Here is a 24,183-nt window from a genome sequence, read left to right as displayed (position 1 = left end):
TATTTTGTACTGCTTCTAATTTAACCTTAGTTTTTGTGATATATTTTTCCACTTCAACATTTTTCCTGAACTATAAAAGAAGCAGAGCTGGTGTTGGGGATGTATTCATTCTCTAGGACTACTGCAACAAAGTATCAAAACAGAAATGTATTGTCTCACAGTTCTGGAGGCTGGAAGTCCAAGACAAAGGATATCAGCAAGACCAGGCTTCCCCAAAAATCTGCAGAAAATTTTATCCTTGCCTTTTCTTAGGTTATGGTGGTTTGTCAGCAATCTGCGTTCATTGGTTTGTTGCTGAATCGCCCTAATCCTCTGTCTTCACATGTTCTCCCTATCTATGTCTTCAAATAGCCACCTTGTAGTAAGGACATCAGTCATATTATATTAGGAGGCCAAGCTACATGAGTATGACCCCATCTTATCTAATTACATCTGCAACCACCCTATTTTCTTTTTTTCTGGGGGGTCTACTAACACTGTAACTTATTTATTTCTTTATTTTTATTATACTTTAAGTTCTAGGATACATGTGCACAACGTGCAGGTTTGTTACATATGTATACATGTGCCACGTTGGTGTGCTGCACCCATTAACTTGTCATTTTCGTTAGGTATATCTCCTAATGCTATCCCTCCCCCTCTCCCCACCCCACAACAGGCCCCAGTGTGTGATGTTCTCCATCCTGTGCCCAAGTGTTCTCATTGTTCAATTCCCACCTGTGAGTGAGAACATGCGGTGTTTGGTTTTCTGTCCTTGGGATAGTTTGCTCAGAATGATGGTTTCCAGCTTCATCCATGTCCCTACAAAGGACATGAATGCATCCTTTTTTATGGCTGCATAGTATTCCATGGTGTTTATGTGTCACATTTTCTTAATCCAGTCTATCATTGATGGACTTTTGGGTTGGTTCCAAGTCTTTGCTATTGTGAATAGTGCTGCAATAAACGTACATGTACATGTGTCTTTATAGCAGCATGATTTATAATCCTTTGGGTATATACCCAGTAATGGGATCGCTGGGTCAAATGGTATTTCTAGTTCTAGATCCTTGAGGAATCACTACACTGTTTTCCACAATGGTTGAACTAGTTTACAGTCCCACCAACAGTGTAAAAATGTTCCTATTTCTCCACATCCTCTCCAGCACCTGTTGTTTCATGACATCACTGGCCATCAGAGAAATGCAAATCAAAACCACACCAGTTAGAATGGCGATCATTAAAAAACCACCCTATTTTCAAATAAGATCACATTCTGAGGTACTGGGGGTTGGGACTTTGTATTAGTCTGTTTTCATGCTGCTGAGAAAGACAAGTCCAAGACTGGGTGATCTATAAAGAAATAATGGACTCAGTTCCACATGGCTGGGGAGGCCTCACAATCATGGTGAAAGGCAAAATGCACCTGTTACATGGCAGCAGGCAGGACAGAATTAAAATCAAGCGAGAAGGGTTTCCTCTTATAAAATCATCAGATCTTGTGAGACTTATTCACTACCACGAAAACAGTATGGGGGAAACCACTCCCATGATTCAATTATCTCCCACAGGGTACCTCCCACAACACATGGGAATTATGGGAACTACAATTCAAGATGAGATTTGGGTGGGGGCACAGCCAAACCATATCAGACTTCAACATGTCTTTTAGGGGAACACAATTCAACCCATAACAAGGTGGATCTGCTCTATGCTCCTGATTCTGGTAAGTCTCCTTTTTAAATGTTTCATTAAAACAATTCAGTCTTCAGAGGTTGTATGTTTCCAGGAATTTATCAATTTCCTCTAGGTTTTCTAGTTTGTGTGTAGATATACTCACAGTAGTCTCTAATGATCTTTTCTGTTTCTGTAGTATCAGTTGTAATGTCAGCTTTATCATTTCTAATTGTGCTTATTTAAATCTTCTTTTTGTTCAGTCTAGCTAGTGATCTATCAATTTTATTATTTCAAAAAACTAAATTTTTGTTTTGATCCTGTGCATTGGTTTTTGTGGGTTTTTTGGCATCCTGAACAGACCATATTGAAGGTATATAATAATTACTATAGTTTGAATGTTTGTCATCTCCAAAATTCGTGTTGAAATTTAATCCCCAAGGTGTTAGTATTGAGAAATGGGCCTTTAAGAGGTGATTCATGGATTAATGTATTAATGAGTTATCACAGGAGTGGGACTGGTGGCTTTATAAGAAGAGGAAGAGAGGCCTGGAATAGCATGCTCAGCTCCCTTGCTATGTGATGTCCTTCACTACTACAGGACCCCACAGCCTCGCTAGCAAGAAGACCCGAACCAGATGCAGCCCCTTGATCCTGGACTTCCCAGACTCCAGAATTGTAAGTAATATTTTTTTCTTATAAATTACCCAGTTTAGGGTATTTTGTTATAAGCTAGAAGAAAATGGACTAAGATACCAATTCTGTTTTAGAAATACTGAGTTCCCACATTTTAAAGTGACACCTAAGACAAAGGTTAGAGAAGAATTAACCAGCCATGACATATTGGATATTTCACTTACAACATTCGGGCTGGGAAGAGAATGAAAAATTGCATCTAAGTACTTAGTGGGATCTGACTAAAATTTTCTAACATAAGCAACCTGAGTGGGTGACACTTATAGACAACTTCATTTGACAGATGATGTTTCTTTTTACCTTCAAGTTCATGATTACCCTTGATTTTAAAAGAACAAGAGGGCTTCAAACATGTACTTACAAATATGTCATTTAGTAAAGGTTAAAAGACAGACTCTCAATATATGCAGTTCCAAAAATACCACTACTAGAGGTAGTCATTTGGAAGCTTGTCCAGCTCATTAATGAGAAAAGAAGGTATTAACTTCTTTCTCTATTGATTTCATTTATTGCATGGTGAATTAAAGGAGAAAATAAAACTTTAGTTGCCTTCTCTGAATTACAAGTACAGCATTTGGGTGCTGATATGTCAGTGGTAGTTCGTGTCCATGAACGTCCACAGCTTTGAAGAGAAGTTATCACGTCAAACTCTGTCTGCACTCACAAGCCAGGACAGCAATAAATAACAGTGAATTAAAGGAGCTGGGTATAGCAATGGATTGCATGTACTCAGGATTCAGCTTAACTCATTCCATCTAGGGCTATCTTAAAATATACATGGAGTAAATTCATCTTCGAAGACTTTCATTAAGTTGTGAAATACCTGAAAAGTCTGCTACAGAGTGAAGTATTTATTTCATGCTCCCTTTGTAGTTAAAAATGTAGAGTGGGAAAAAATATTTTAATACATAAATGCATGAAAAATATTGAAATATATTAAACTTAGCATTGATTCGCAATCAGCCTTAAATTTTTTTTTTTGGGGACGGAGTCTTGTTCTGTCGCCCAGGCTGGAGTGCAGTGGCGCCATCTCTTCTCACTGCAACATCTGCCTCCCAGATTCTGGGTTCAAGCGATTCTCCTGCCTCAGCCTCCTGAGTAGCTGGGACTACAGGTGCACACCACCACGCCTGGCTAATTTCTGTATTTTTAGTAGAGACAGCATTTCACTGTGTTGGCCAGGATGGTCTCGATCTCCTGACCTCATGTTCCACCCACCTTGGCTTCCCAAAGTGCTGGGATTACAGGCGGGAGCCACCACGCTTAGCCTAATCAACCTTAATCTTATACTGAAATGTTTCTTTAAATGTTTGAACATAAGCTTATTTTGGGGTAGCAGTGACCATTACTTGAGAATGTCATATGCTTAGCATTGTGTGTACCTGGGGACTGGCTTACATATGAATCCTGTCATCAAATTTCTATTTTAACCGTAACTGCTTTCTGGATAAGGTCAATTACTGCACATATTCTACATTGTTAGCAAGGTGTATTGAATTTATCATTAAATCATCATCCTGTTAAACAGGATTGGATAGAAATATTCTCAGGTGGTACCACAAACAGCCTAGAGTATATATTCAATTTTTAAAGGTGTTATGCTATGAAAAATTAGATTCTACACCAAGCTATTAAAATTATTCTGAGTCACCAGCACAGGAGTACTATGGTACTTTACAGCACAAAATTTCTATAAGAGAAAAGTTTTTGGCGATTATCTAAAAGCTTATAATCAATAAAATAAAGAAATCCACGGGTATTGTTCTTTAACCCCAGATGACAAATGAAACAGTATGTTGAATTAAAACTGAAGCAAGAGTCCACCAACATTATTATAAGACTTTATCTAAAACACTTGCTTTATTCCTTTAAAGTTTTGTAGGCTCCCAAGTCACAATTTAACAGCAGGACTAATGATATACTAAAGACTCAAAATCAAAGTTTATATAAAGGGAGGGAAATGGCAGCTATAAACTTAATGTGGTTCAAAAAATTCAGCAAAATAATTATACCATTAAAATATACCATTATATGTTATCTTGGAGTGAACAGAATAATAATTTATTTAAATTATAATATATAAACACTTAATCCTCTAGGGAATATTTAGCAGTGGGAAGATCTAAAGATAATGGATTTGATTTGGAAAATGCTGATGGACTTGTGGAACAATACTAGGTGGTGTTCACGTGACTTTTCAGAGGCAGCAGATTGAATAACTAATATATAAAAAGTATCAGCAATAATTTATATGTAACTCTAAACTCTATCAACCATACTCCTACTTCCTTCTCCTCCTTCCACATATACACATTAGTTGATGAATTAGAAATAAGAAGAATCATGCTGTTATATGCTCATCTTTCAAAACAGAAATCTATGTAAAAGAAAAGAAATGGGTAGTATACATATATGTATACATATGTATATATGCATATAAAATATATATGTAACCCAATTTATATGTACGTATACAAATTATATAGATATAATTAGAACATTGGTAAATTTATGATGCCTGAGACACATGCAAAAAAATCCTTTTAATTAATGAGGTATTCTGTACTTTTTGCCAGCGTCTCATCCAGTGTGTGTTTTTATGTGTATCTGTGTGTGTATATATACATATACACACATGTATATGCAATTGATTTTTCAAAGCCAGTAAGTCAGAGTATTCTCTTCTTTCTTTTGGCTATTTATGCAGCTCACCCTAAATTCAAATTTTATGTTTAAGTTATAAAAGCAAATTGTGGCAAGACTTTAAAAGTAATGTGAAATAGTTACTCAGTTTTATTTCTAAGCTGTAGGAAATGGTAAATATAATACACTATCTCACACGAAAAAGAATCTAAGTGTTTACAAAAAGCAATTTATTTAAGGTATTACCAATACTTAAAATTACCCTGAGAAGTTAATAACAATTGTAAAGATGGGCAATGAAAGGGTAATATTCCTGATTTTGAATGTACTGTTAAGGGAATTTAAACACAATGGATTTCTTGTAAAAATGAAAATTAATATATAAAAAAGAAAATTCCAAGCAGATTTCAATCTTTTCAGAAACTACTTAGGATAAGCTTTATATTTCTAACATTTGAGGTTAAGCACCATTTCATACTTAATACCATTGGACTTTGAAATATAAAAAAGGTTGAAAAGTTGTACCTAGAGTAGAAAAAAACTAAGGAGTATGAAACATATTTTAGAAAGAGTTAATTCAATATTTAAAAAAATAGGTGTTATAGACATTAAATGATATATACTACTTAAACAGGGTCTTTTACATTTTCACTTCAGAAAATCTGATGCTATGTAGATATGTAGTATACATATCCAAAGAGGTCAAAAGGGTTTTTTTCTTACTTAAATATATAAACATATATGTGATTTCTAGGCAAAACTTAGGTTTAATGAAAAGAGAGCTACATTTTATGGTCCCTGACAACTATTATTTATTCCCAGAACATAGCTGTCAAAGCAAATGCACTTCTTGCTGTGTTTTTCAGTGTTTTGTTTTTGTTTTTGATTTTTGTAGAGACAAGTTCTCTCTATGTTGCTAGGGCTGGTCTTCAACTCCTGGGCTCAAGAGATTCTCCCGCCTTGACCTACCAAAGTGTTGGGATTAGATCTTGCCAAGCTTAGGCTTTTGTTTTGTTTTTGTTCTCAATAAATTAATGAATCCTTCCCATCCAAGTTCACTTAATGTATAAAACAAATTTGGTCAAGGTCTCATTTTGCATTAGCTTAGGATTGTGTCACAAAACTCTTAAAATTTTATTTGAAAGAAATAAGTTTGGACCTTTCTTAAATCAGTAAGTTGGACGTGATATAAGTAAGTCCCTTAAAAACAAAAGGCAAAAGTGAACAAAGTTTTCTAAGGCAGAAAAGTGCATCCCATATTACCTTTCTATTATAGAACTATACTAATTCAAAAGTAAGACTTCAGTCAAAATATTTATTATTTTCCTTAATTGGCTTAAATGGTAATGCAAATATTGTGAGTCTGCCTTAAGTTTCTTAGATATTATACCTTAAATGTCCCAACCCTTATATAAAACCATACATGACCTAGTGTCTTTCACAATTCATACTATAGAAGCTCAGATTTAATTGTATATGCATTGAAATACATTCTCTCCTTGGCCATTGCTATCACAGACTTCAGAAAGAATTGCAACCGTCGTATCACTTAGGCCCTCAGTTATGAACATAAACACACAGGAAGAAGAGAAGAGAGAAAGGACTAGGGAGAGAGAAGAAGAAATGCTGATTTATATAGTTTCCAAGGGGTAGTAACCATATCCAGAAGGAAACATCCATAATACAGATGTGCTGTGAGTACTTTTTCAGTCATTAAGAAGGTCATTTTAATGTATTTAAGAAGAGTGACCACATGCCACACCAGCTATGAATGGTTAAGTTATATGTAAGGAAAATAATTTTACACGAAGTTTCAAAAGATTTGTTTGTTTGTTTTGCTTTGTTTTAAGAAAGAAGTTCTCACTCTGTTGCTCAGGCTGGAGTGCCATGGTGCAATCATAGCTCACTGTGACCTCAAACTTCTGGGCTCAAGTGATCTTCCTGCCTCACCTTCTTAAAGTGCTGGGATTACAGGCATGAGCCACCACACCTGGCCTTTCCAAAGTTTTGAATAGAAAATTGCTGAAGAGAAATCTCAAGCCTTTGTGGCTAATAGAATCTAAAAACCCCCCTAAAAAGTGAGGATGCAATAAGATGGCAAAAATATAGACTCAAAACGACCATAAGACTGGAGGTAACATTTTATTACCACCCCAGCACTTACACTGAAAGCTACAGCTTGGAAGGCTTACCAAATCCTGAGGAACTGTCATATAAAAAGATGTTTAAAAGGATGTAAACATTATCTTCCATATGATGGCAACAATGGCAAAAGCCTAATTGTCATCTGTTAAGTTACAGAGCCACTAGCAGGGATACTTCTCCCAAAGTTCCATTTTCAAATAAGTGCAGGCGCCCAGTGGTGCTGCCTTTTGAAGTGCCACCTGTGGGAAGACAGACTCACAGCTAACATGACATCCGTAACCCATTCTCAGGAACTTCTTCAGAGCTGAGGCACACACAAGAGAAGCAGAAGCTGTATCAGCAACACTGGGATTTGCTCTCTGCTCTCAAGTTCTCTTGATCTAGCTTAATTTTGTCCACATCGTTTTCTTCATTAGGAAAGCTTTGGTGGTTTGCAAGAATCTTCTCCACTAGGAACCGGGCAGCTTCCTCTATGTTTATGTTATCCTGTAATGCAGAAATGAAGAACAGGATTAATTTTTAGGATTAATTCTTAGAATAAGGCATTAAGAGTATGAATGTGACCAGGAAAATTTGTTACAGGTGGCATTGCAAGGGCACAGCTACTTTCCTCTAATACTAAAGTGTGTGCCCACTTACAGTTGAATGTTAAAGGATAATGTGGTGATGGAAAGAACTCCCTTATTTTTATGAAGGACACCTTTTCTGATGTTCCTATCTTAAACCTTTGCCACTGAGGTTCAATGAGCTATCTTGATGGTTGAAAAATGAATCTTTGCTCTGGGCTGCAATTCATATAATAAAGCCATTCCAAATAAAAAAATTCCTGCCCTTGAATATCTAATTCAAGCAGTCAGGATACACTGTGAAAAAAATTGAAAGGGCTCAAACCACATTAAAATATGATAAAGGTATCATGTTATTTCTCCATCTCTAAGTACAAATTATTCCTTTTAGTTGTCATGCATAAATTAGCCTGAAACAATGCTGTCAGTGCAATGTCCATTAACGACACCCCAAGGAATTATTAGCTGGCACAGCATTTGTGTGGCTGAATTATAAGTTATCATTAAATACACGGTAAGTAACACATTGCAAAAATTGTGCTTATTTTTAAAAATATTTAACTGTTCATTTTTAAATAATTTCAGATTTACAAAAATATTGCCAAAAAAGTAAACACTCCTACCATTCACACATATTTCTCAAATGTTAACATCTTAGATAACCAGAATACAACTATCAAAATCAGGAAATTACATAGTAGTGTTGTATCAGTGTTAGTCTAACAAGCTTACTCAAATTGCATCAATTATCTCAATGCCCTATTTCAGATCCAGGATCATATGCTGTATTTCACTGTTGTTGCCCTGGTCTCTTTTACTCTGGAACAGTTCCTCAGTCTCCTTGCTTTTCATGACCTTGACACTCTCAGTGAGCACTGGCCGGTGAATATACCTCCATCTGTGATGTTCAATGTTTCCTTATCATTAAATTCAACTTATGTATTTTTGGCAGAAATAAAACACAAGTGATGTACCCTGCACAGTTTATCAGGAAGCATACTGCTTAAAGTTGTTTTTGCCAGGTTTCTCCACAGAAAAGTTATTTTTCCCTTTGTACTTAGTGCAAATATGTAAATATCCTGTTTCACACCACACTTTTCCCCACTAATGTTAGCATCAATTAATTTCTCCCTACAACAATCATCACTGTGGTGTTTAACGGTGACTTTTTTATTTCTGCCATTCCTTCTACATTTATTAGCTGGAATTCTACTGTTAGAAAGAGGTTCCACACATGTATACATATGTAACTAACCTGCACGTTGTGCACATGTACCCTAAAACTTAAAAGTATAATAAAAATAAATAAAAATAAAAAAAGAGTTTCCCTTCTCCCCCATTTATTTATTAATTTGTTCATTTCTATCATGGATTATTAGTTTACTCTGTAAGTTGAACCCATTATAGTAATTATTTAGTTTGTTGCTCAAATCGTCTCACATGTTTGGAGCTTGTATGGCAGTATCCTGTATCTTTGTCACATGTCCCCATCATTTTGTGAGCATTTCGTTAGTTTCTTGCACAACAAAATATCTCAGGCACATCTTTACTTGACTTGTCCCACCCGTCCTAAAATCAGGCATTTCTCCAGGGATTCCCATTCTTTTTACTGAAGAATGATATTTAAAAACCGAATTTTGAGCACGAGGTAAGTTAATTGGTTCTGTGGTGTCATTCCTTTTAAGCCCTCTCAGCAGGTATGGCTAGTAAATAAATGTATGTATACACACATGCATCTGTATCAACTTCTTTATCTGTTTACACATATGTGTGTGTACATACATATATCTATACACACTCACATATATATATGCATATACTCTTACACACACACATATGAAACCTGAAGCTCATATTAATCTCTAATCCAATCCAATGCTACAAGGTTCATTATAGCCTTTTTCCTTATTTGTAAAGCCTTTCTCAGACAACAAGAAACCTAAAACAGCTGTGCTATTTACAGGCATCTTTCATAGCACTGAAACAAGCTTTTTATTTATTTTTTACCTCCACTCCCAAGGTAAGTGTTAACTTTAATTCAAGTATTGATCTTTTGAATGTCCAAGTGACATTCAGTCCCAGCTATCCTCATTATATCAAATAATTATAAAATTCTCTAACTGTATTTGGAGACAGTTGGTTAAAATTCCAATGTTAGTGTAATTGGTCACATGTTAATGTAATTCCCATATGTTAATATTATTAAAGTTTCATATTAGAAATCCATTATTTGCCATAAAGGTGAAATGATGAAATTTATTTGCAAAAGTTATCTTTTGCCTATGTTTCTAGTGAAAGTCAGATGACTGCAATTCAAGCAAAAGTCAGATCTGAAGTTAGCTGCTGGCCAGCTCAGAAGTGTACCTATTAGTGACATTTAGGCAGTACTTTAAGCCTTAACTCTAAGATTTTTAACCTAAATTTTTTTATTACTGTTATTCTCTTGGAACACGCCTGGTTTACTGCTAAGGAAATTCTACAGAAGCTGCTTCTATTGTATTTGTAGGGAAGCACGGAGCAAACTTGAAACTTTTACTCTTAACCAGTGTTTCACCTTTCACCTCTGCGTGTAATCCTATCCATACATAAAATGAAACCGATGACTTACACAGTCACAAGCTACTAGTCACATGACGTCTTACATCTGGGGGCAAATCTGGATTTATTATCTGAAAGATTAAATAGAGCCTAAAGGGGAATTTTGTCTATCATTTATAAAACTCCTCCACCAAAATGCACACTCGCATAAGCAGTTATATTTACTGCCTTTTTTTTTTTGTCTTTTTACAGCAAAGCTGGCAAGTAGAGCAAATCACCCAATAGGCATACAGAGCAGAAGGCATGAGTGTCCAGAAGAACACACCTGTAATCCTAGTGCTTTGGAAGGCTGAGGCGGGCAGATCGCTCCAGCTCAAGAGTTTGAGTCCAGCCTGCGCAACATGGCAAAACTCTGTCTCTACTAAAAATACAAAAAGTAGCTGGGCATGGTGGCACATGCCTGTGGTCCTAGCTTCTTGGGAGAATGAGGTGACTTCTCTATAAGAAGGCTTTCTTTCTGTGATTTTCTCCTTCATGTCAGGTTAAGTGCTCACATAGCACTCCTGGGCTTCATCTTTCTTCTATCACTATGTTTTATTTATGAAAGGAAATTTTAAGATGCTATATTTATTCAAACAATTAGCCTCTAGCTTAGGAGTGTACATTTCCGCCTGCAGTAGACAGTCTTTTTTTTCCCAGTGACTCCATCACTGCGCAATATTTTTGGAGCAGTCTCCTTTTGTGCAGTCTCTCATTGCTTTGCTTTGATCCTGCAGATCATCATTGGCATCAAGTAGTTTTTCACTCTAAGGGTAAGTTTCTAGTAGAGCTAAACCTAATCTGATAGTAAATATCCAGAATGAGGTGGGTGATTTGGAGGAACAATGATACATACATACATATATAAAAAACACACATAAACACACACACGAAATCCACAGAACATAAGCTAAAAGCTAGAACTGTGTTAAGATTTCAACAAATTTATGGTATAATGTTTATCTGTCATCACAGAATTTTTCAAACATTTCATCATTCTTACATAAATCTGATTGTCACTAACCCCCTTAAGTGAAACTTCCAATGCACGTAACTCCCCCCAAACATTTTATATATGTATAATTTTCACCTTTTTTCTAATCTAGACTGTTGAGATTTTTTTTTTTTCAAGATGGGGTCTCACTTTGTCACCCAGGCTGGAGTGCAGTGGCGTGATCTCAGCTCACTGCAACCTCTGCCTCCCAGACACAAGTGATCCTCCCGCCTCAGCCTCCCGAGAAGCTAGGACCACAGGCATGCACCACCATGCTCAGCTACTTTGTGTATTTTTGGTAGAGACGGGGTTTCACCACGTTGCCCAGGCTGGTCTCGAACTCCCAGTTCAAGCGATCTGCCCGATCCACCTGCCTCGGCCTCCCACAGTGCTAGGATTACAGGCATGAGCCACCGTGCCTGGTCACTAGACTGTTAAGATTTTTGAAAGCCAACTTAGTGTTTTATTTTTTCCTTCAGAAAATATTTTATTCAGCTTTCCATAATAGACAAAAGAAAAAATTCTCACTCTACTGTTTATGAAGCATACCACAAATGTTGATACTTTCCGGCTGTTTCAAATCTTTCGTACACAGTTAACCTAAAACTCTTCAAACATCATCTGAATAAATCTCTCCTCTCTGATCTTTTCACATGGTCCTGCATGTGACACACATCTTCACCAGAGGCATCTTCCTATTCACTCAGCCTTTTGTAAAAACCAAAAATTCTTGTGCTTGACAATACCCCCATCCACTCTAGTTGCATGAGAAGTTAAAAACTCCAACTCACAGAAAATGTCATTTGCTTTTTGCTCTAAATAACTCTTTTTGTTTTGATGGAAAATCTGCCCTTCTATTAGCCATTAGCCAATTTGGAAAGCAGTCCTGTTGTGGACCGAAAGAAGCTATAACACATCCATGCTACATTTCTCATTTTCCAGACTTTCAAACACCACTCACATAAATACATCTAAATACTTTACAGTTACAGCTCAGATTTATGAGCCAGAAAGCAAAAGATGCATAAGCAAAGCAGATCTCACCTTTGCAGAGGTTTCAAACCATCCCGCAAAGCCATGTTCTTTGCAGAATTGGTCCATCTGGGAAGGACTCTGGCTACTGTCCTTGTTCTGGTCACATTTGTTAGCCAAGAGGACAGCAGGGATAGGGCTGCCATTTGGAAGATGAACTTTACTATCCAGATCACTTTTCCATTTTAAGACTGCCTCAAATGTGGAACTTCTTGATATATCAAAGACTACAAAAGCACCAACAGCTTCCTTGTAGTATACTCGGGTCATGTTGCCAAATCGCTCCTGCCCTAGACATAAATATAAGAAAAAATTAAAAACTTGTAATTCAGACAGAGTCTACATTTAGGTATAACCCCTTTTACCCCAAGAGCAATACTATGAACAAATATCTTCCATTCCACAGCAACATAACCTGGTGTGATCAAGGCTATCCATACAGACCATGACCCATAGGGCAGATGTGTCTGATAATTTGGTTTAAGTACATAATGAATTAGTTTTATGATCTGTACAACATATTCTCCATAAAAACCAATATGACAATATTTAAAGCTACAAAGTCTGTCATTTATTCCAATTCCTCTCCCCTTAGTCTAAGAGAAGAGAGGCACTAAAGGAAAACACAAAGCTGGAAGTAGAGGAAGAAGAGACAAGAATAGAAGAAATGAAGCCTGCAGGAAGGAGATAAGTGCAGTGGGTAACATGCTAGTCAAATAGATTAGGGCTGGACATGAGATAAAGTAGTTCATGTTCTCAACTCATCTCTCCTTCTTATCTCTAGCCCATACCCACTTCTGACTCAATATGCAAGATTTCACCCCTGTAAGTAGTAGACACATGAAAATCTATTTCAGAACAAAAAGCACAATTGGTTGTGTTGTTACGAGAAGAATCAATTCCAGGGTTCTTCAGATATCATTGTACTTTTCAAATAATTTAACTTATGTCAAACACTTTTGGAAAAATCTTCTTTGTACATTATATAGGACTTTGCAAAGCATTCTCTTACTATCTGCTATTGTACTAATCTTTGGCATAGGAAAGACCCTTCTTTTCATCTGACAGATGTAACAACAGGAAAATGGATGCTTGGCCAGGATTATAGTGGCACTGACTAAAGAAGACAGGACTCGAATCCAGGTCTTCTGACTTCCACACACCTATAGAAGTGGGATGCTAGCCTTTCTGAACTATCTTGCAGTTGCCTTGACTTAGTTACTGACTACAGTGTGAAGGAAAAATGATTAGCAATCAATGCACATCTAAGATGTATCACTCTGTTCTATGATAAAGACACTTTTCTCTTGAAACACATGAGCAACAGGCTTTATCTACATTTTATTGATACATTTTCTCTGCACAGATGCAAAGATACCCCAAAATATAAAATTCTTCCTTCTCCAAACTCTACAATGCAATATAATTTTATATATTGTTTTAGGGAATAATGGAAGAAGAATAAAACAATGGTCAAATGTGAATGGATAATTTAAGGTTTGTTTTGTGATGACTCCTTATATGGTTTAACTGAAGCTGTACTGTAATAGTCCAAAGGTCTAAATTTTACTGTAACAAATGGTCACATATGAAACCCTACTATTATGTTCATATTTTACTGTAATGTAAATCTGACCATTATATAGTTCATTGGCTCATAATGCTGACATTTATAAAAACTTAGATGATATGCCAACTGTTCAAAATCGCTATTCTGCAGAAAGACTATATGCATTGAAATGATTCAGACTCCAATTTCAAATGCAGTGCACACATTACCAACCACTTCCATTTTTATATATTTTAATTATTGAATATGAAAAGACTAAGCAACAAGATATGATAGTCTTAAATTAGGAAATTGAAAAAGTAAGATTTCAAGATAATTACATTTATATTTACATTTCTCCAGTGAGTCATGATGTTGAACATCTTTTCCTGTGCTTATTTTTTCATCACATACATTTTTTGGTAAACTGTCTGTTCCAATCTTTTGCTTAAATTATTAATTTTTTTATCTTCTTCTTTGGGAGTCTTGAGATTTTTATATATTCTGGGTACAAGCCCTTTGTCAGATAAACAAAAGGTAATAAAGTATTCCTTTGGACTATATCTTTAATTTAGAAAAGAGAGTGGGGTGCCAAATGAGTAAAAGAACAGTCAGAAACCTAGAAGTTAACAAAGAGCTGTTAAACTTTAGTGACTGTTGCTTTTTTTTTATTTTGTGAATCATCTGTAAATTTCAAGTATTTCCTTTTATTAGTGAGTCTTATTTAAATATTTACTCATATAACCTTTCCGGTAAGCACAAGAAAATCAGAAATGTTTATGACAAGTAATTTAGAAGATCCTGTGGCTTAAAAATATTAATTCATTTTCTTTAGTTCCCAAGATTAGGATTCAAAATTCGGTGGCAGTCCTGACATCAGAGTGTACTTTTTAAACAACCACACTATAGGGCAAATTAAAAGTATCAATTACATGGTTAAGTAAGTGAAAACAAAAGGCAATGGCTAGGAGAAAAAATGCAAATGGTTTATCTGACAAAGGGCTTGTACCCAGAATATATAAAAATCTCAAGACTCCCAAAGAAGAAGATAAAAAAATTAATAATGTAAGCAAAAGATTGGAACAGACAGTTTACCAAAAAATGTATGTGATGAGAAAATAAGCACAGGAAAAGATGTTCAACATCATGACTCACTGGAGAAATGTAAATATAAATCACAACGACACTTCACACCCACAAGAATGGCTAAAACTAAGAAGTCCGAATACACCAAGTGTTGACCAGGATGTGGACAACTGGAACTCTCAAAGTCACGTTCATTATGTTCACACATGCCAAATAAAATGTCAATCGACAGATTAATGGATAAACTATCGTCTAGTTATACAACGAAATACAGCACAACAATAGAAAAGAAAGGAACAAAACCATGGATACAAGCAACAACATGGATGTATTTCAAAATCATTATGCTTTATAAAAGAAGCCAGGTCAGAGTGCAGGTGGGTAATGTTACATGAATTCATTCATATCAAATTGAAAAAAGTGCAAACTATGCCAATACGGTAAAAGAAAGCAGATAAATGGTTGCCTTGGGAAAGGCAGGGTATATATATTCCAAAGGGGCAAGAGAAAAACACTTTTGTGATGATGAAAATATTTGAAATATTGAATATAATGATGTAAAAACTTTTCAAATTGTACTGCTTATTGTATGTCAATTATACCTCCATAAAAGTATACAAAATAATACCTACATTCGAGGGTCACTGAGATGGTTAAACTTAGTCCCTGCCTAAGACTTCCAGGGCAGTTTGATGAACTACAGCCAATGGCATAATCCAGCTAAAAAAAGTTTTACTGGAATTCAGTCACCCTTATTTGTTTACATATTGTCTATGTCTGTTTTTGACCTACAATGGCAGAGTTGAGTAGTAGCCACATAGATGAAATGGCCTACAAAACCTAAAACACTTGTCAGGCCCTTTATAGAAAACGTAGCTGACTTCTGTTTTAGGAGGCTAAGAATATTCTATATCTTGAAGTGGAGATGGTATATAAAAATTCATAAATGTATCCACTTAGGGTCTATGCATGTTAAGTTATACTTCAAGTTCAAAACAGTGTAAAATGCCAGGTACGCCCTGCATAAACGTCAGCTATTATTAAGTGCTCCACAAGTTTATTGCATGATGAAAGCCTGAGTATGCTTTTTAAAAATGGCACATTAAACATGTGAAAGCTTTAAACTATTAGCTCGTTATGTGCTATACCTTGTAATGGTAAAAATGGTTTGCAGAGAAAAACAAACTTGATAAAAGTCCAACTATACCAGAGATTCAGAATGCCAAGCACCCAAATTCAAGCAACCTCAGGCAAGAAACTTTTTTGGCTTAACTATGCCAACTGGTCTCAGGGATCTTTAGGGATCACTAAGTCCTCCTGGCTCTAACATTGACATTTTAGGTTCCCGTATTATAACTTGAATGTTATACCGATTTTCTATATATTCTACAATCACTGAATCCAGACGGCAATGGGAATAAAATGTAAATAACCTAGCATCAAAAGGCCAAGACCATGTATTTAGGGAAATAGTTTATTTTCTAAAATAATAGTAAAATATACTTTCTATTTTAATGAATTTGTAATCTCTTTTTAAGAAATTCTTAACTAATTCATTAGTGCTTCAGAGATGGTAAAGCAAGTTAAAAAACAAAAATTTCCAAAACACATGAAGTTTAATTAGGGAGTGGGAAAAGATAAGATGAATTTAAAATAATAATTGTAACATAAAATTAAGGGTTGCTCTCCAAAAACCTAAGTAGGTGTAACCTATATTTAACTATGTTGCTTCAAAGATTTACAACACATAGATGTGCTAAGTTCCTCCAGTTGTAAAACTAACTTAAATCACGTACAAAGTATCATTTTTGCTCATCTACCACCTTTGAAACTGAGATTAAATAAATCTGTAAAGTAAAAGAGTAACAAAACTGAATGAAAAAAATAGAAAAACCACTACAGATGATGCTTAAGAAAAATATCTGGATAGAAGTGAGCGAAAATAATGCGGAAGAGGAGAATACATGGGCATCTGTTAATTAGAAAGACTGTTAGAGCCTTAAACTAAACCCTTGCCATCCATTTATTTTCATCTGGGTATGTCTTTCTCAAGATCAGTAAAAGAACAGTGAAAAGACTAGATATTTGCAGCCTACTCAACTATTAAAAAGCACAAAAAAACTTTTGAAAATATAATTGAATAACAGAATTCTAAAGCAACTTTACCTTGTTCTTTTTTCTCACCCTCCAGAAGTCTCCCCAAATTTATATCTATGCACTTCTTTCACCATCCAAGAGAAGATCTCTACAAACTTAAGATAACTTAAACTTGCGGACGTAGCCCACTCTCTATTACTTAAGTGTTGATTTAGTGTGAAATCCTCATTATTTTAAGGAAATGCTATTCCTAGGCTATAAATCTGAGACCTTCAAATTTTCCTTCTTTGGAAGAGTACTTTAATCTCTCAATCTTTAGTAAGTGCCTAGGAATATGTATTAATTGTGCTTTGTTTTTCTGTATTTTATGATGTTTTGACAACTTGGGGCACTGTGGGCCTGGGGTGGGACTGACCCTCCCACGGTTAGCGGTTAGCTAATTTCTAGAGAGAGAAAGGAGCTATCTTAGAGCACACCTTTGATATGTACACCGTATCAGTCAGCCCATCAATCCTAAATCCATACCTCCCACCTGTCTCCTTGCACCAGGCTCCTGCAGTCTGGGACACTATCCCCTGTCCCAAATCACCCCAGGGCTCGATACTTGACAACTAGAGACCACTCCTATCACCCAGAGTACACCAAAATTATTCCAACTAGCCAATCCTCAACTTGCTCAGCTTACCTACCCTACCTCACTGGTTCCTTCCTGCAAAAGCCACAGTAAAAGCTCCAGCCCACGCATTTTCCTTGCTCCTTCTTTCTCATGACCAACCCTGCTGCTTTTCCCTGTGATCTTGTGTGGTGTGGCATAATGTGCCCCCACTCTTGGGAACTGTAATAAACTATCTTTCAAATGGCAATCCATCTCCTGATCTGATGTCCCCATCATATCTGACTAAAAACAAAATCCTGGGTACATTTATAACAGAATAAGACTCACTGAAATTTTCATATCAAAAGCTTAAGAAAATTGGAAGGTCAAGACAACATATACATGACTAATTTCATGATAACCAGAACATTTGAAAATTTCGAAAAGTATTTGTGCTGCTGTTTTGACATCAATAAACCAAAATTCTGCTATCCTTTTAAAAGCGTATTGCTTTCATATCTGAGTCATGAAACCTGTCTCCATACAAGTTACTATACCTCTCTGTGTTTAGATTACAGGACCACTAAAACCTACAATTCATTCAACTCAAAAGGTAGAATGGCAAATGGCTGAGAGCAAAGGAAAGTTGTAGAACTTCCTATCTATGCTCCACTATCTCTACTGCTAACCTGAGCACCTTTTAGCTTATGAGGGCTAATTGAGGCAGTGAAGAACGGTAACATATTCAAAACGGAAGGGCAACAGGACTACCATTATCAGGGGAATTTCCATGTGCAGTAATACAAATGTTATTACGTTGACCAGCTGCCTGCCTGGACAATTGTGAATGGATAGCCCAGACTGTGGCACTCAAAGGTGTCTCAGGACTCAGGAATAGTGAAAGATTTACAGATGTAAATGAGCCAGTAGGCTTTGCTTATAATTCAGCACAGCAATTGAGCTTGAATAAGGCTGAGGATGGCAAGATAGTACAAGAGCCAGATTACCCATATGTAACAAAGATTTTAAAAAGCCTTGTAAATGACTTGGTATGTAATCAGCCACCAATAAACACTGGAAACTTAACTGCAGGATCTGTGTTTAAGATGGAGACTACAAATAATTACACAGACTAATTCCTCAAAGCATGGCTTCTTTATTATTAGAAATATGTGTATATCTGACTGAAAACTACCTTTAAAATCAGGAAAGTGTCAGAGGTAATATTCTAGATTCTTGCTCATGAAGGATGATAGGAGAGTTATGAAAAAAAAGACAAAGGGAGATTACTAGGTATACTAATTGACAAAGTATAAGATGGAGCAAGGCAATCAGGATCCACATTCTATTTTGGATGGGAATTAAAACAATGTAAAATAAGTTTAGGCATAAATTATATAGTTTATATCTTCTAAGCATGCATTTTATGCTTGGGTAAATATCATTTATATGAACTTCAGAGCAGATTGTTCCCAATTTGTCCTTTGGCCCAAAGGAGAGTTACTCATTCAGATTTTTATTAAAAAATGTTGATCCTAAAAAGCAAATCACTCAGTCAATACATGAAGGCTAAAGTATACTAGACCTAAATGGACAAACTTGTTTTTTAAGATTTAACCTAGACCAGTCTTTCAATTTGCCTGAAAAATTCTATGGTGACTAATAGGCAATAAGTATATAATAGTAAACCAAATACTACTTTACCTATACTGGGCATTAAAAGGAAGATCAGAGACATCTCTTGCTATATCTTGAGTATGCATTTATTAAGATCTCGGTAAAGTGTTATCAAAGACTTCCAGATTTTAGTATATTTCAGTTATGTTTTGAGCAGCAGTCCCAAAGTACGTGTGAGTTAAGAGATCGCAATTGTCTAACACAAAAACTGCACTAAACTGCATCTGTATTTTAAAGCCAGATTCCTTCAATGCCGTAAGAACAGATTCATGTATCTGAGGATCACAATGGTTCTTAACTTGAAGAGTTCAGCTGAATCTGCTTGGCTACATGTGTAGAAAACATTTGACAATTCTAGCCTATCATACTTGCCAAAGCTTTCAAGGATGGAGATTTGTCATAATTTCTTTACTACCTTGCCCTCTCACTAAAGCAACCAAAAAAAAAAAAAAAAAAAAAACCTAACTAGTAAAAACACCACACCTTAACTTAGTTATGGCAAGTAGCTGGCTCTACCTACTATTTTGCAATCAAAGAATATTTCTATTATTTGAGAATTAAATATGATCCAACTTTGTTACTACATAAGGCAAGTATGCTTAGCCATGGGGGAAGTTTGTGGAGCAGCCTTCAGTTTGCTTTCATTACATCATCATTACTTAATTCAAATGGTATGAGCTGAGATTCACTAGTAGCTCAAATATTCAAATCAAACAGTTAGTAATGTAGTTCTCCAAACTTTAGGCTAAAGATTTTTTGTTTTGTTTTGCTTTTTTTGGTCTCTAAAACAGTTGTTTTTTTTTTGGTCTCTCACTAAGCTATTTTTCTCCCTCACTTTCCTTATATTAAAATTCTATCTCTGAAAATCTTACTTATAATGTAAGCCTAATAATTTCTATAAATTTACCTCTAATTTTGTAAATTGCTGGTCTGTACTTGCTGTATGGGACAACAATACCTGTTGAAACAATATCTAACATCCAGAAATCCCTTTTGGAGATCTTAAACTTCTGTTTTCCTCCCTGGTAAAACTCAAGCTTTGGATTTAGTGAAAAGTACAAGGATATCCCATCTAGGCAGATGTGTATCAGAGTCTGATAAAAACTAGATATGACCCCTTCCTGTCATTCGAGGTCTGTGATTAATAAAAAAAGAAGAGGTGATACCAGAAAGAAAATTTATATCTTACTCCTGCTTTTACTTTCTCAAGTTTCTAACTACAAACACTTAAAAATCTAGTTACTCATACTAATTTACCAGCAGTAGGACCCAATCGTAATTTAATAACAAAATGCCATAATTTACATAAAGAGTAAGGCAAGGTCGATCACCCTTGTAAGCAAGGTTTTAAAACCATCTTTGTGAAAATCCTCAGCTATGCTGCAGATTCCTGGAGAATGACTGTCACATGGTAAGGCAACCTTTAGAATCCATGACTTTGTCAAGAAGCAGAAATACTGCTCATTAGGGTTCTGTGCAACGGCAGGAAGTGTTTCGAAAAAACCTCTGGCTTCAAAGATGACTTTTCAAACGAACTTTTGGTTTTTGGTAACAAAAAACAACAACAAAAAGCTGAGTCCCTGGCTGATTACTCCTTTTTTCTGAGGGACTGAGTTGCATACATTTATTCTCCTATCTGAGGGACAGAAATGTGCTCTTAAATGAATGAGTTATAGGTTACAATTATTTAATAATCTTTCTTATGTAACAAGCTATAAATGACAAGAGCACTACCTGGCAGACAGACAGTAGACCTGTGATCCCCCCCCAACCACTCTGCTACCAGCCAGGTAGCTGTACCCTCTATGGGCTTCCGTGTAGGGACTGTAGAATGAAAGGTGGCCTCAGGTGTCCTCTAACCCTAAACCAGCTCCCATTCTAATGCTGTACTGCAGACTGTGCTTCTTAACACCTGTAATGATTGAACAGAGTAATTTTCGTACTTTTTTTTTTTTTTTTCTGAGATAGGGTCTCACTCTGTTGACCAGGCTGGAGTACAGTGGTGAGAACACAGCTCACTGAAGCCTTGACCTCTCCTAGGCTCAAGTGATCCTCCTGCCTCAGGCTCCTGAGTAGCTGGGACTACAGGCACACACGACCACACCTGGCTAATTTTTTGTATGTACGTATGTATATATGTATGTATGTATTTTGTAGAGACAGGATCTCACTAACAGCCCAGGCTGGTCTCGAACTCCTGTGCTCATGCGATCCTCCAGTCTAGGCCTTCCAAAGTACCGGGATTACAGGCGTGAGCCACTGGTGCTTGGCTTGGTACCATTTCTATGAACTTTCCAATAGTTAACATCATCTTAAAACGCCCACTCCCAACCACCACACCAGGCAAAGTTCAAGTGTTCACAAATCAGAGCAGAGGGAAATGTACCCCCTCAAACAGAACAAATGAAAGCAAATGGCAGAGAAACAGTGTATTGAGGAGTGGGGGGGCGGGGGGGGGGCGAGGGCACCAGGGATGGGACTAGGTGTTGGTTTAGCAAGAGAGGAAGGAGTGAGTGTAAAGTTTCAGAAAAGCTTTCCCAAATCTTCACGGAGTGTCTGTCCTGGGCTTCCGATGAGAGCAAAGTATTTGAGGAATGGAGTTTCCCTCACAAAGGCCAGTCTCAGAGCCAAGGCAGGTGGTGGAAAATGATCTGGAAAGGAACCTGGCTTTTGGTCTTGGTGGTGTCACTAACTAGGAGTGCAGCTTCGGGTAAGTCACCCAATCCCTCTGAACTTGAGTTGAGGCTGAGAGGCGCTGACCCGCTCCAAAGCAGCCTTCTCAACTAGTCCTGGTGTATGTATGATACACTTGCATTATTCAGAGTTCAAACTTCTGGAAAAGGCCCCCTGGCCTCCTCGCCTCCCTTCAGGAGAGCGAGCTCTGGCGTGCAGGACCTGCTCCAACTCCTACTGCCCATCCCATCCTCCGGGCCCCACCGAGTCCAGCCGACCGCGTCCATCGCATCTCGCCCTTGGATTGGGCCTCTCTCTTCTCCTAAATGTACCCAGGCAGACGAGTTCAGGCAGAGAAGAAAAAGAAAAGAGGCAGAGAGGAGCCAGGCGGCCCGGCGGGGCTCTGGAGTGGGAAACTCGCGGCCGCGCTTACCCGCGATGTCCCACAGCTGCAGACGCACCAGAGTCCTGCTATCCCAGTTGAGGACCTTGAGGGCGAAGTCCACCCCGATGGTGGCCCGGTAGTGCTGGGAGAAGAGCTGGTGCACGTAACGCTTGATAATGCTGGTCTTGCCTACGCCAAGCTCGCCGATCACCAGCACCTTGAAGAGGTGCTCGCGGGTCTCGGGCGCCGGGGCGGCGGCCGCCCCCAGGCCGGGGTCCCCGGCTCCGCCGCCCGCCATGAGCGCTGCGGCTGTCGGGCGCGCCTGGGCTCCGAGTCTGGCCCCCTGCCCGGCCTCGCGCTCTGCCGCCGCGCCCCCGGCGGCCGCGGAAACTCCCCCGAGGCCGGCCCGCCCTCCGCCGCGCCCGCTGACGCCGCCTGACCGGTCACAGGACCCGGAACCCGCCAGTGCTCGCGGCCCGGGCGGGGCCGGACGAGGGCAGGGCCTGGCGCCGGCCTGGGGAAGACCCTGCGCGAGGCGGCTCCCGCCCTGCGCCCCTCAAGCCCGGCCGGGCCCAACTGGACTTCCTCTCCCGGGCGGCGCCTCCTGGCGGTCACGGCGTGGAGGGAGGTCCAGACGCCCGCTGGTGGGCCCCCGGGGAGCCGGCCTGGAGCCTTCATGGGCCCCGGAGGTTCACTGGGGGCCTGAGGAGGCGCCGAGGTCGTTGAGCCCCCTCCGGGGCCGGGGTCGGCCTCGGGGGTCAGCCTGGGTTCCGGGCCCAGCCGGGAAGCCTCTGGCCTGGAAATCCACCTCCTGTCCTACTCTGCCCGCAGGGAGAGCCATACCTGCGGGCCTTGCCTTGGGTCACCAACAGTCCCCTTTAGATGAGAAAGGAAGTGGCACCTGACCAGGCCAGGATGGATAACACTGGCCTGGTAGTTCTGTTTTTAACTTTTTGAGTGAACCTCCGTAGGGTTTTCCATAATGGCTGTTCCAGTGCACATTCCCACCACCAGTGTACAAGGTTCCCTTTGCTCCGCACATCACCGACACTTATTATCGCTTATCTTTTTTATAACAGTCATCCTAGCAGGTGTGAGGAGATACCTAGTGGCTTTTCCCTGTTCATTAGTGATTTTGGGCGCCTTTTCTTATACCTGTTGGCCATTTGTACTTCGTCTGAAAAGAAAAGTCCATTCAGATCCTTTGCCCATTAGTTAACTGGGTGTTTTATTTATTTATTTTGGCTGAGTTCTGTGAACTTAATGTATTTTGGATATTAACCCCGTATCAGATATATGGCTCACAAATATTTTCTCCCAATCTGTAGGCTGTTTTTTTTTTTCATTTTGTTGATTATTTCCTATGCGGTGCAGAAGCATTTTAGTTGGATGAAGTCCCATTTATCTAGGTTTGCTTTGGTTGCCTGGGCTTTTGGTGTGATATTGCAAAAATCGTCGCTAAAGCCAGTGACCCAGCCATCCTTCTTCTGGTTGTATACCCAAAGGAAATGAAATCAGGATCTCATAGAAATCGCTCTCAAGTTCATGCAGCATTATTCACAGTTGCGAAGATTTGGAAACAACCAAAGTGTCTGTTAACGATGAATGGATAAAGAAATTGTGATACATATATATGCATGCACGCGCGCATATACACGGACGCACACACACACACACAATGGAATATCATTCAGCCTTTAGAAGGCGATCCTGACATTTGCAACCACATGGATAAACCTGGAGGACATTATGCTAAGTGAAATAAGCCAGACACAAAAAGAAAGATAGAAAGATACTGTGCAATATCACTTACAT

At 38.2% G+C, this 24,183-nt stretch overlaps 1 protein-coding gene across 1 annotated transcript; it reads right to left on the bottom strand.

Annotated features, from left to right (window-relative positions):
* Positions 1–7,115: 7,115 nt before the first annotated feature.
* Positions 7,116–22,821, bottom strand: RAB32 (RAB32, member RAS oncogene family). Its single transcript, XM_055266640.2, has 3 exons — positions 22,417–22,821; positions 12,319–12,596; positions 7,116–7,623 (listed from the first exon to the last, which is right to left on the bottom strand). The coding sequence occupies exons 1-3, from the start codon at positions 22,664–22,666 to the stop codon at positions 7,474–7,476; spliced, it is 678 nt and encodes a 225-aa protein (XP_055122615.1). The 5' UTR covers positions 22,667–22,821; the 3' UTR covers positions 7,116–7,473.
* Between the last annotated feature and the right edge of the window lie 1,362 nt (positions 22,822–24,183).

Source organism: Symphalangus syndactylus, chromosome 2, assembly GCF_028878055.3.
Source record: "Symphalangus syndactylus isolate Jambi chromosome 2, NHGRI_mSymSyn1-v2.1_pri, whole genome shotgun sequence".
Classification (NCBI taxonomy): Eukaryota; Metazoa; Chordata; class Mammalia; order Primates; family Hylobatidae; genus Symphalangus; species Symphalangus syndactylus.
Note: the sequence above shows the minus strand (reverse complement) of the source record. Positions and strands in the feature narration are given on the sequence as shown.